This window comes from Sinocyclocheilus anshuiensis, unplaced genomic scaffold (genome assembly GCF_001515605.1).
Source record: "Sinocyclocheilus anshuiensis isolate Anshui unplaced genomic scaffold, SAMN03320099.WGS_v1.1 scaffold685, whole genome shotgun sequence".
Lineage (NCBI taxonomy): Eukaryota > Metazoa > Chordata > Actinopteri > Cypriniformes > Cyprinidae > Sinocyclocheilus > Sinocyclocheilus anshuiensis.
The window spans coordinates 411,205-424,560 of NW_015539864.1; the positions used below are offsets into that span (position 1 = coordinate 411,205).

General features: G+C 39.2%; 1 protein-coding gene across 2 annotated transcripts in view; it reads right to left on the reverse strand.

Annotated features, from left to right (window-relative positions):
- The window catches only part of LOC107684975 (deoxycytidylate deaminase-like), a 31,165-nt gene that overhangs the window by 3,650 nt on the left and 14,159 nt on the right, over positions 1–13,356 (reverse strand). The window contains exons 4-5 of one of the 2 annotated variants that reach the window (XM_016481369.1): positions 9,682–9,798; positions 3,393–3,489 (exon numbers count right to left, since the gene is read on the reverse strand). In XM_016481369.1, the coding sequence (XP_016336855.1) occupies positions 3,393–3,489; positions 9,682–9,798 (214 nt within the window). The remainder of the gene's footprint in view (positions 1–3,392; positions 3,490–9,681; positions 9,799–13,356) is intronic. The other variant, XM_016481370.1, reaches the window with a different exon arrangement.

Consider the following 13,356-nt stretch of genomic DNA (forward strand, 5'->3'; position numbering starts at 1 on the left):
TAGGCCTGGGCGATAAAACGGTATCGATATTTATCGACGGTACACCTTCTTCGATAACGATAGAAAAAATGTTCGATATAGGCACGTGCTATGAGTGACGCACACAGCACACACAAACACGAACACATGCTGAAATGAGTGCTGTGCCTGCCTGTGATGATGAGGAGACTGTAAATAAAGAATGAATTAGTCAAATTTAAAATAAACATTTGCAATGTTAGGTGTGCATCAGGGAGCATCAGTGGCGCGCGAGATGCGGTGATGTAAGTGACGTTGTTGCATTTTAATATTTTGTTAGCCTAGCCCACGAGATGCGCCGCTGCTGCGTTATTCATTCAAAATATTAGAGAAATATAGAAGCTCAATGCGGAGAAGATCTTGATTAGGTTAAAACCGAAACCAAGCCATTCACACAGAACGCATATTCAGCGCATTTTTTTAGTCGAACAAATATGACTGCTGCACTCGCGTCTCACAAGAGATGTATAGAAAGCCATGCAAAGTTAAAACGGTTTAAACTTTTAGAAAACACGTCACGAATTTGTGGAGGTTTATTCCTTTTCACTGCGTCTCATATGTTTTAAATGCAATCTGTGTGAATGGCGCTTTGGCTCTTTGGATTAAGCAATGCATAAATACATGATGCTGTTTTGTTCATAATTGTTTACGCAACTTACAAAATTATATTTGATTTTTAGGAGTTAATTTAGGCGTAATGCACGTTTTTTATAGTTACTTTCTTGCGTTGACAATTTAAATGTGCTGCATTATTTTGTTCATTCCGCCCTCCTGTGGCCTCGGGAAACAAGCCAAAAGTTTCCTCAAGACCTATTTAATCTATATATAAAACATAAGAAATTAGATATTTGTTTAATTTTTATTTTGTGTTTGATTGTTAAAACAAAAAATATGTGTTGTTTGTCTCAATAAATTGGGTTAATTTAAAAATCTATTGCTCTGTTTTAAAAAAGGTTATAAAAATGTCAATAATTATCGATACCGAACGATATGAAACATTATATCATTGATACATTTTTTTTAGCTATATCGCCCAGCCCTTAAATATCCTATAGCTCTGCAATCAAAGAGCTGAAGCCATGGAAATGCAGAGATTCAGCAGGCCAAATTCACAGTAATGCTGGAAGTATTGGAGAACAACCTTCAAAAAGTGGCAGCAGGGGAATTAACCCTGCTACCTTCAAAGACAGGCAGGCATGAAAGTATCTTCAAGGATTTCCTGATTTTCATCTTCAGGCGGATCTACTCCTTTTGTCTCCTCAGGCTCATGTCCCCCTAGTCCTATTTGATCTGACTCTGATGAAAGGCTTCAGAGTATATTTACCGTGCATCTATATATAGTGTGTACATACAACTGGGGAGATGAGATTTCCATCCTGTCCGCTTTTGCTGTGGTTCCCGCTGGCTCTCTCTAACTTAAAGAGGACCGTGTTTGGACTGCAAACCCCACAGAGAGTTCAGTTAAGTTGTCAGTTAACCCTGTGTCTCATTAGGGGAAAAAAAAGTGAAGGACTTCTTCATTCACATTATACGTGTCTAAGGCTGCTAAATGTTTGCATTTACATTTTGTAATTTTTGTTATTAAAAAACAAAAACAAATTACAAACAACTGGACAAATACAATAAAACAAAGATACAAATTAAATAAACTAAGTTTTAAAGGGGTCATGAACTGCCTTTATTATTTTGTACTGTTTTCTGAGGTCCACTAATAATGTTATCAAGATTTTTACATCAAAAAACATCATAATTTAGAAGTAATCGGCTATTTTCTGTTCTGTTTTGACCCCCTCATCGGAACACTCGGTTTGAACAGGTGTGGCGGATTGTAGAAGTAAACGCCCACTGCTATGATTGGCTAACAGTTGTGTATGTTTGACAGCCTACATCATTCATAGATGGATGCTGCTGTGATTTAGGTTAAAAACGCATAAATACTCAGTACATATCAAACGATCTGTAATAACAAAGCAATAGTGATCACGTAATAAACACAGTTACTCACACTAGTGTGGTGCGACATTACTGTCGGATCCAATATATTCGGCACAGCAACGTCTTTTAGTTTCAGTCTTTCTGAAAATCCTGCATTGAATTGTGCTTTGTTTGCAAACGAATCCGTGGTAAAATGACGTGAACAAAGGACCAAGTTCTTACTGACGAGGTCTGGATCTTCATTAAAAATTAAGTTCATCCACTCTTTCCTAATGTTGGGATAAGAAGGAAGGCAATGCAAAGACTGTTTTTTCCCACAACTTGGCACTGCACAGTTAACTTCGGAGCCATCTTTATTGTTTGGTTTCTGTGTAGACCTGCGTTTGCCTCTCTCGTTGTTTACCCACCACGTGTGGAATCGGTGGGCGGGGCTAAACAGGCAGTGATGTAGAAGCAGGCGTTGATGACCTTCTGCGGAGGCGGGGTTTAGCCACACTATTATGTCATAAAGTGACATTCCAGAACCTGTCGTTTTAGCAGATTGGCTTCAATATAAGCTGTTTTTAGACTAACGAGAAAGTTTTGAGTTCTGAAACTTACAGGATGTTTTTAATAACGGTAGTATATTATACCTCTTATGTCAAAACATCAAGGGAATTTTGATTTCTCAGTTCATGACCCCTTTAATTAATTTAACATATAGTCAAGAAATACTACAGAAATAATCAAATATAAAAATAAAACTCTGCATATAATTCACTGTAATAATTAAACGTAAATTGTAAATAGATTCTTATTAAAGATAGATACAAAAGTTACTCAGTTAAGAGTAGTGAGTGAATTTGTTTTTCTTTTGTTGTTTGATTAACATTAATGACACAAGCAGCAGCAGGTTTATTGTGCTACTGTCACCTTAAAGGGGTTCGGGTTCACTCAAAAATAAAAACTCCGTCATCATTTACTCGCCGTTTACTTTCCAAACCATTCAGACTTACTTTCTTTTGCTGAACACAAAAGATGACATTTTGAAGAATGTGGGTAACCGAACAGTTGCTTTTCCCCACTGACTTCCATAGTTTATTTTTTCCCTATACTATTGAAGTCAATGGGGACTATATCAACTGTTTGGTTACTCAAATTCTTCAAAATGTCTTCTTTTGTGTTGTGATATGGTTTAATTTCCTATGGAGTATGAGCCATATGCAGACTTTTACACAGTGCTTACTCATTCTTCCCCAAGCGTCTTTTTCCGAAGGCTCACAGAAGCTTTTTGAGGCTTTAGGTCAAACATACACCCACACATCTGAGGGTCGGGCTCCGTAACAGCCTTGATTGTACAATCATTCGGGCCAGTAAGAACTGACAGGAATGCAAATTAAGCTTCTTAATTTCCAAGCCACACACCAACCCCTTACTAAGGTCAAACTCGAGAGACTCACTTGTACGTGATGCCCGCCAAGTTAAGGAGCCGTCTGGAGGCAGTCATTTCTGGAGTGTCATGGTATTTGTCTGACAAATAGATCACATCCTTTATACCTGTAAGGCAAAAACAGCAGAAGGATAGAGTGGGTCAGACAAAAGCACAATTGCGCACACACAAACAAACAGACAGAGAAATTTAAACAAACAGGCCCAAGGAGAACAGGGACCCAAAATAGCCTGTTAGGAATGAACAAGAGCTTGTGCTCGGGGGAGAAAGAAGGGAAGTCGATAACTTGTCGCTGCAGGCTCAAGCCAATATCAACCAATCCCAACTGAGACCAAATCTGCCCTGCTGGTGTCTTTAAAACACGTGGTGCATTTGGCTGCACCCCCACACATCCTGCTGACTACTCACAAGCGGCCCACATGAGGCGATTCTATAAAGGGCCCCGTTAACCAAGCTTTACAGAGAAATGTGAGGAATCTGGTGAAACCACTTAGACTCCCCTCTTGCCCTTAATGCTTTCAGGAGGTGAAAAGAGAAGTCCAACATTGCCAACGGTTGTTGCAATCGCAGATGAATATACCGGAGAAAAACACACCCACCCCCCAAAATACACACCGTCTCCATCATGTACTTTTATCTGCACAGGAGGAGAGAAGTGCTCTGATCGAAGGCAAAATGACTTGCACAGAGGGAATTCCACCTGTCATTAAAGGCTGTCATCACAAGCATGGGGCCTCTCCATGGTATTACTTGAACTATTTTTGAGAGGGAACAGATGAAATTACCATGGAGCAGCCTCGCTATGCCATCTTAAAACCATTTTGTTGGTGACATTTTATGGTGCAGAAGGGAAAAAAAAGACTTTGTATATCCAAGTCTATGGGTTATTTAAAATAAAAAGCAAACACTCAATCGTGTCCATAAAATAAAAAATAAAAGTTTAAAATGTTCTAACTAAAAGGAAGTCAGAAGAAATTGCAGTAGTGTTTCCATGTAAACAGTCTTTTCATGAAAAGAACATGAGAATAAGCATCGGAGCTGCTTAAAACACTTCCAAGATGACAAGCCGTCCAACAGAAGGGAAGGCTCTGATGGAAGGTGGAGCAGAACTCTGGAGATGCTACGTTTCCAGAATGCTCTCTGGAGATGGTGACAGTACAGTCCCTCAGTCCCTCTAAAAACAGTCATAGGAAGTGACAAGATGGCAGCTGCTTGGAAACTGAACACTTTAATTCCTCAGAGAAAGGAGAGGCTCTAAAGCAGTGATTCAGAAACTGACGTGGCTGGCACAGAGGAGCCAAAGTGCAGGGGGACATCAACATGGGAGCCAGAGAAAGTGAAAATGATTTGGTGTCATTTCATTCTGTGAGATTGAAAGATGGACACATTTGAACGACATTCTAAAAGAGCAGGAACACTTTCTCACTGGAGGAATAGCTACAGAATTAAATACAGAGAGGGGGGCGTGTGTAATATCTGGGGTCTTCACTTTCTTAATGCCCCCATCTCATTTACTATGAAAAAAAAAAAACTGGAGATAGTGCAGTGGAAAAACTTTCAATTCTGTACAAGAAGAGTTGTCAAATGACCAACACGGCACACATTTAAGTAAGAATACGACTAAGGCAAATGAAAGCCGTGTCTCTGGCACAAAATGCATACCGATGGCACCAAAATACTGGAAAAACCTTCATTCTAATAAATCCCTCTGGTTATAATTAAATTATGCTACAGTTTTCTGTTAGAGAAGCACAGACTATCAATATCAAAAGGTTTACCATGCACAAATAAACAAGATACCGCCCGGTTGCCTTTATAAGAGAATCAAGGTGGATTCGCATTCCAAGTCTACTAATATTCCCCTTTATCCTCATGTTTTTTTCCATGCAGAGGCTTTTCTGTTTCCTCATATCATGGCATGGGGCTTTACAACTTCTAGTAAACAAACGCGGCCATAACACCTTCAAAATGAACAAACAGCGATGACACCCCTGACTCAATTCTTTTAAACTCAGCATTCAAACATTAAACATCCGCTTTGTTCAGCTCCATCTGATTGCCATCATCAGAGGGCGTTTTTTAATGAGGTCGGACGTTCATTTTTAGCCGCATTTTGTTGCATCCTATAGAGTGCAAGGAGACGAAAGGGAGAGAAAGTGCTGTGTGTGTTCCTTAATGATGCCAGAACATTGAGAGGAAGCTGACACCCCACTGAGATGGGCCAGGGCAAGGCCAAGCATCCTGAAGATCAGACAGCATTGGAGCGTGTGTCATGCTATCTTCAGCACACAGCTTCAGTAGGCTTTGCCACAAGAGTACATGGAGGGGGATGAGGAAAAGCAAACCAAAGAAAGAGAGAAAGAGAAGATGAGGACAAAAAGACTTGGAGGGAAGGAGAGAGACTAGGGATGGGGGTGTTAAGAGAGTTCAACAGATAAGAGGAGATTGAAAATAACAACAGAGCAGGGTTTGGAGAAGGAAAAATAAGAGGAAGACAACCTGTCACCATGTAGGCTGTATCCAACCAGCCAAGAATGATCACAAAGAAGATGGCTGCTGAAAGTGATGCCCACTGCAGGCTTCTCAGTATGGAAGGGTGGCCATTGAGAACCTCGGTTTCCACCTGTCTTATCCATCATTTCATCTGCAGCCACATCAGCACTGACACAAAGGCTCAAATATCGGAGCAGAAATGCTGATCTTGTGTGTGAAGTGCAAAGACGGAACGGAATAAATGCATAATGCTTGCTATGCAATCCAATAGGGGTGAAAGGGTTGCCAAAAAAAAGTTTGATGCTCAGGGTTCGTACCACGTTGCACCTTGTGTCTTTCTCAGAAAAGATAAATATTAAATGTGTTTGAAAAGTGCCTGTTTTCAAGCATAATAACAGTAATTCTTGTCGCTAAATCACTGTACTGTTAAGAGGACAAAGAAACCAAACATATGAAACAATGAACTAAAAACAAGTTATTTGATACATCTCAGACTATACTTGAGGCATATAAGTAGCAGGCGGCATTCGGACTGGGTGAACAATCAATAGGAAATATTTGAGAGCACATGCACGCTCTTAGTCACACTTCACGACACGCATGCGAGACAAAGCCAGCTGCATTTTGTTAACTTAAAGAAAAGCTTAAAGAGGGTAAACAACTCTTTTACTCAAATTATTCTCACTGGAGCGGTGTTGGTGCTAGTATTGAAAATTCTTTATTTTAAATGCACCTCTGGTGTACGTTGCTAGTGCATCAAAGCATTTAGACAAATAGAACTATATGTTCCCGATAGCGTACATTTTACAGCATTGTACATTTTATTAGGGTTGTAATTAGTGGTCGACTGATATATCGCCACGGCCAATATATTGGCCGATATTTGACTTTTTTCAAATATCGGCATCGGCCGATAAGTTTTTCTGTTTGGCCGATGAGTTTGAGGCGGGACTTTTATTTTGACGGCGCTGAGAGAGGCAGCACCTGCGCAAACAGTGTTCACATTCTCCTTGTTCGCTGTCGTCGTTAACAGTTCTGTCTAATATGGACAGAAATCTGTCTAATAATCAGAAAGAACTGTTAAACAAAGGAATTAAAATGTATACAAAAAAGTATTATTACGATTGCTTTTATATTATTAGTTATAGAAAGGCAAACATTATAATACTTTCTCGTTTTCCGTCAGGATTCCGCAAATACGCATTTATATCATTTAAACAAATCTTTGAATGACTAAAACATTTCATTTCAAAAATCTTGCAAACTTAGTCGGATCCAGCTGTGAGATCTTGTGAAGTGTGCATTTGTATCCTGCATGATCGCGTGTTCTCTGTGTGACGATCGGTCCGTGCGAATTGAATGCTGACAGGAGGAGAGTTCAGCTTCACTAGAGACGCGCGATTGACAAACTTAAAACTCAGGATTTCTAATTATGCTGCGCTTCATGCTTTTGCCCACTGTCATATTCATGTCATTTTCACTGCGTGCTTTATGTAAAATGAGTGTTACCTTGGCTTTATTTGAAAAAATATGATTCTTAAATCCCAATACACACAAACTTCCCAGATTACTGAGTGCCCTGTTGGTAACAGTGTTTACTTCCTTTTTAATTATATTTTTATTAAATATTTATTTGTTAAAAATTCTGTCATCTAAAGTACAAGTATGTTTATTTTACACATTTATTTTTTAATCCATTTTCAAATGACTTAAAATTACCTAAATATTAATTAAAATAAATAAAATTATATCGGCCATCCTGCTTTCCGAGATATCGGCATCGGCTGTCAAAAAACCAATATCGGTCGACTACTAGTTGTAATATTCAAACCGAATATGCGTCCAGAGTCTTCATGTCTAGCACAGTCAAGTTCGCTTGTGCAGCCACTCACAGCCTTTTGTGGAACTGTAAGTTGCAATATTTTGTTTATATAAAATATTGTGTATAGATTATTTATCTCATATGCATTTGGTTGAGTTACGCTGCAGTAAAGCGCTTCATTGTAGGACTACTACGGTGATTATCTCTTTAGCACGAGCAGCACAAACAACAATGCAGAATATTAATAACTATGGCTGTCATATACATAACATTATAATGAGAACACTATTATAGCCTAATAAAACGATTTTAGAGTTTAGTTGCAGTGTTTCTGCACGTTGTTGCGTGGAGAGAGTGTCCACAACAGGAGTTAAGTTACATATTCAGAGCAGCACAGACACGTTCACTTGTGCATTCGCGTCATTTTGTGCAGATCTAAGTCATAATATTAGGGTTACGTAGCATAAATAACGATGTGTATCCATATGAGATAAATCTGAGGAGTTAAATCCCGTTGATTAAAAACCCGCTATCAAAGTGCTTCATTGTACTGGTGATCTTCAGCACGTGCAGCTCAAAACAGAAATGCAGAACATTATTAACTATGACTTGGACTGTCAACATAACATTATAATGAGAGCAATATTGTAAAAAATGTTGTGAATTCTTAGGGTTAAGCTGACGTTTTCAGTGTGTTATTACAAAAAGCACATCCACAGAAGGACACATTCTGACTACGTAACTTAGTTCAAGTTCACTTGTGCTTGATTTTGTGCAATATAATCAGGGCCTGAATTTCGCTGTGGGATTGCGGGCATTACGCGTAATTTTACACATTCCCACAGGTTTTGCGATTATAAAGTGAAAAGAAATTCCCACAAACAATTATGCACTATAGCATGTAAACAGTGTGAGTGATTGGGATTGAGTGGTACCGCGTCTTCTACTTAAAAGTGAATCTAGTGTTCTTTAGCATTGCTGTTGCCATGCCATGAACCTCACCCCCACAGCAAACAGAACCAAACCGTGGCTCCAAAACCGTGATCTGAACCGAACCGTGCCATTGGTGTATCGTTACACTGCTAATGGTGACAGGCGGCTTCATCCAATGTGTGGTAAAGGGGACTTTCTGAATTTACATAAGCCAGACTGAAATCAAAAATAAATAAAAAATAACAGAACTAAACTAACAAAAACATGCAACTAGTAATAGCAAAAATATATCAGTAGCAGGTAAAATTAAAAAAAAAAAAACATTTTTTTTTTAACTTTTATCAGTTTGTTGTTGAAATATAAACATTTAAACCGTGGTGAAAATAAAAACTTGTTTTCCAGAGAGATTTATTCAAACACTTCAAATAAAGTAAACAAGTACATAATATAAAGAATATGGTGCATATATTTAGCTAAATTCCCCTCTTTAGCAAAATAAGTTTATAGACACTGAATGGCTTAACTAAGGCAAATGTTACGTTACATTGTTTACAAGCTGTTTTAATGACGTCTTTCCACAGTTGAAAGACTGATTAAGCAAATACATGAGATATGATACATTTCAGTAAGTTGTACCGTTTCTCTCAACATACTTTCTGATGTTAATTCATGTTTATTTAATGCTATATAACTAGTAGTAATGAGGAAGAGATAACTGGTTCACTTGACGCTTGCACCGAGGCAGATCCTTCACACCACATTAAAGAGCGTCAAAACCATGTTTATTATTGAAAGCTGAGACTTTGTTTTTTATTTCCATAAAAACGAAGTCATCAAACACTGGAGAAATGCTAATTAAACATCACTGTTTCTGGTCAACAATTTTGGCCCTCCAAAACGATTTCGTCCAAATCTGTAAGTTGCTGAAATTTTGGTGCATCACCAATTAATCTTCTTAATGCACAGTGGAAATGAAAGTGTTGAATGAAAAACCAACATGCACATCATGAAACACACACAGTCAGAAACACAAGTTCAGACAAACTCTCACCTGCTTGAATAATGAGTTTGGCGCACTCGTTACAGGGGAAGAGCGCTACATACATGGTGCAACCCTTGACATCTGCCGAGTTCTTATTCATAATGGCGTTCAGCTCTGCATGGCACACTGCAACAAAACATGTTAGAAATGCAACAAGACTTGTTAGAAATGTTCAGAATTCATGAATGCACATACATGCAGCACAGAATGATGCGTCGATGCTATGATTAATATCTCTGCTTCACAACAAACTTGGATTGAGCTTTCTTAGCTCGTCAACATTGTACCACTCCACCACAAAAAGGCTCCAGTCACCAGTTCACAGTTAAAAAGGAAAAAGATGTCAAAGCATGAGTCTGAACAGATGTCAGCTCTCCACAACATCACCCAGAAAAAGCCCTGTCTAATCACTCACTCTGCTCGCCTTAATTACAGAGAATGAATTGGCCCATCAGCAGTGGCACATTACCATTGCACCACGAAACACGACACGTTTACTTTGGCAGAGCTTCAGCACAAGGCAGAGAAAGAGAGAGAGGTCATGTAGTTATGATGGAAGGGAGATGTCAGTAATTCACACAACTACACACACACACACACTCATTGTGTGTTTTAACTGAAAGCAGGCACACACACAGCTAAGTGCGAACACATGATGATGATGATGATGATGACGATAAGGAGTACAATCAACCGTGCAAATGTGGGAGGGACTGAGCTCTTAAATCAAATTTAACATTTAATACATGTATATTACTATTAATCTGACTGAACTGTCATATTTAAAAGGTAGTGAAACATTTTCAGGATAAACAACCAGCGGATAAATATCACAGCAGATTATGCTTTATAAATCAAGAGAAGCAGAAGTCATGATTGCGATTTAAATACAATTCATCGCGCAGCCCTATCTGAACAGAACCAACACTGAACTGACTTGAGCTAAATGATGACACAATATCTGAACTCCATCGTTGAGTTTCCATAACTGATTCAGCTATTCATGTTAATCTCTGTGAAGCTGCTTTGACACAATCTGTTTTATAAAGCATTATAGAAATACAGTTGATTTGACTAGTATGCAAGATATTGTTATTAATGGAATGCTGCAAAATATGGCACAGCTTTAACGAACATCATTCTCTCTGGTTGCAGTATATAAGCCTAATCTTCTATTAAAGAATAAGGTGAAAGCGGCATTATGTTCACAGAGCAAAAATCAAGTAAGGAAGGAAGGATAGTAAGAGGATTTTTTAGTATTTCAGTACCCTCTAGTGGCACAATACTGTACAGAAACTTCATAAAGAATGAATCACAATAACTATAGCTCATACTTAGGCATCAAAGTTTTGCATACTGTGAATGACAATCAAGTTAGCCTCTCTAAAACTTGAAAATTAAAATTTAGCAAAGATGCAAATTGTACTGTTTTGCATTTAAAATTATGGAAATTAAAGTTGTATATTGTACTGCAGATTTTGATTCAGTTATGCTATTAACAATGTTTCACAAGTCTTGTACTTTTTTCTGTGTTGGGTGGTCTTTGCCTCCATGTTGTGCATTAAAGTTGTGTAATGCACACCAAGCCATGGAATATCCCTTAACTAATCTTCTTATATTTTAATCATAAACATTTATGACACTTCATAAATGAAGCAAAAAAAATGTATGGTAATTATTCATAATGGTCAAAACTAGAGGTCGACCGATAGTGGATTTTGCCTATACCGAAAGCTAGGTTGGACCACACTGGCCGATACCAATTAATTAACCGATAGTTTTAAAATTGATACTGAACAAAAACTAAAATAGTGCTTTATTAACAAAAACAGTACTGAACCATACTAGTAGTAGTAGTAAAAATAATAATAATAATAGTAATAGTAAATGTTGAAATTAACACACTCTAACAAGGAACAATACAATTTAATCAATTTATAATGTGTCTAATATTTATATGTGTCTAATAATATAATAATAATAATTAGAGCCCGACCGATATATCGTTTTGCCGATATTATCGGCCGATATGAGCCTGTCGCCGATATATCGGTATCGGCGAATATGCTGCTGATATGCCGCCGATATTCAATTTTTTTTTACAGAACATATAATGCAGATAAAATGCTTGAAATGGTGTAATTACTTAGTTTGTCGTGCTCCATTGTTTGCTACTGGCGACCTGGATGAAACGTTTTAAAGCTTAAGTCTATGGAAAACCACTGAAACTTTGAACGGCCATATCTCAATAACGGCGTGGCGAGTCCGCACCAAATTCGGGGGATCCCTTCAGCTCGAGGAACCCTCTCGAACGCGAATCGAGTGTACGTCTAGAGGCCCTCTTTCGAATGAGACCACCCCCGCGTGGATAGCCCCCGGGGTTCGGGAGTTACGGGTGGTTAAATTCGCGGTCCGGCGCCGACCGATGTAGCGATCCCGGGGGGCTACCGATGCGCGGAGCGTGGCGTTCGAGAGGACTCCTCGAGCTGAAGGGATCCCCCGAATTTGGTTGAGATCCGCCGGCGCGTTCACGAGATAGTGACACCAGTCAACGTCCCTTCAAAGGTCTCTTGTTCAGGCAGCATTCAAGCGTTGTCTTATTCGACCGTAAGTGCCCTGCGAAGTGGACTTCACATGATATTCCGCCATGATGCCAGTTCCAAGGGAACGTACACGTTACATTCAAAGGGCATTAAAGTGCGCGAGACGTGAATTTATATTGTATTTATTTACGCGTGCAGTATCACGTGTCTAAACAAATAGCACGTGCTGTCAGTGATTTGAACCACTAGAGGCCGCTCTCGCACTGTGTAATGACAGCAGACACTTCTCAGCCGCTCCAGCAATGGACGCAACCCGGAAAACTATCGGCATGGATTTTTGTCGATAACCGATAGTTCCAGCAATCAACTATCGGTGCCGATTAATAGGCAAAACCGATACATCGGTCGACCTCTAGTCAAAACCCTAAGGCCTGGTTTCACAGACAGGGCTTAGGTTAAGCCAGGATTAGGCCATAGTTCAATTAGGACATTTAAGTAGCTTTTATAAATGTGCCTTAGATAAAAACACTACTGATGTGCATCTTGAGACAAATCAATGGTACTGAAAGATTTTAAGATCAGTCAGTGCAAGTTTCTTTCAGTTAAAACAGCCCAGACATGCATTTTAGTCTGAGACTAGGCTTAAGCCTTGTCTGTGAAACTGGGGGTAAAACTAGAGCCCGACCGATATATCGTTTTGGTGATTTTATCGGCCGATATGATCCTGTCACAGATATATAGCTATTGGCGAATATGCCGCCGATATGAAAATATTTTTACAGAACATAAGACGCAGATAAAATGCTTGTAAATGGTGTAATTAAGTAGTATGCTCCATTGTTTGCTACTGGCGACCTGGACGAAACGCTTTAAAGCTTAAGTGTATGGAATACCAAGGAAACTTTGAACGGCCATGGCGTGGCGGATCCGCACCAAATTCGGGGGATCCCTTCAGCTCGAGGAACCTTCTCTAACGCAGAATCGAGTGTATGTCTCGAGGCCCCCTTTCGAATGAGACCACCCCCGCGTCGATAGCCGAAAGCCCGGGAGTTAGGTATATTATGTCACTTCACACTTCTCTAGTAAGTTTCGTCTGTGTGTGAAGACAGTAGCGCAAATCCGTGAATGAATGTTCCGAAGT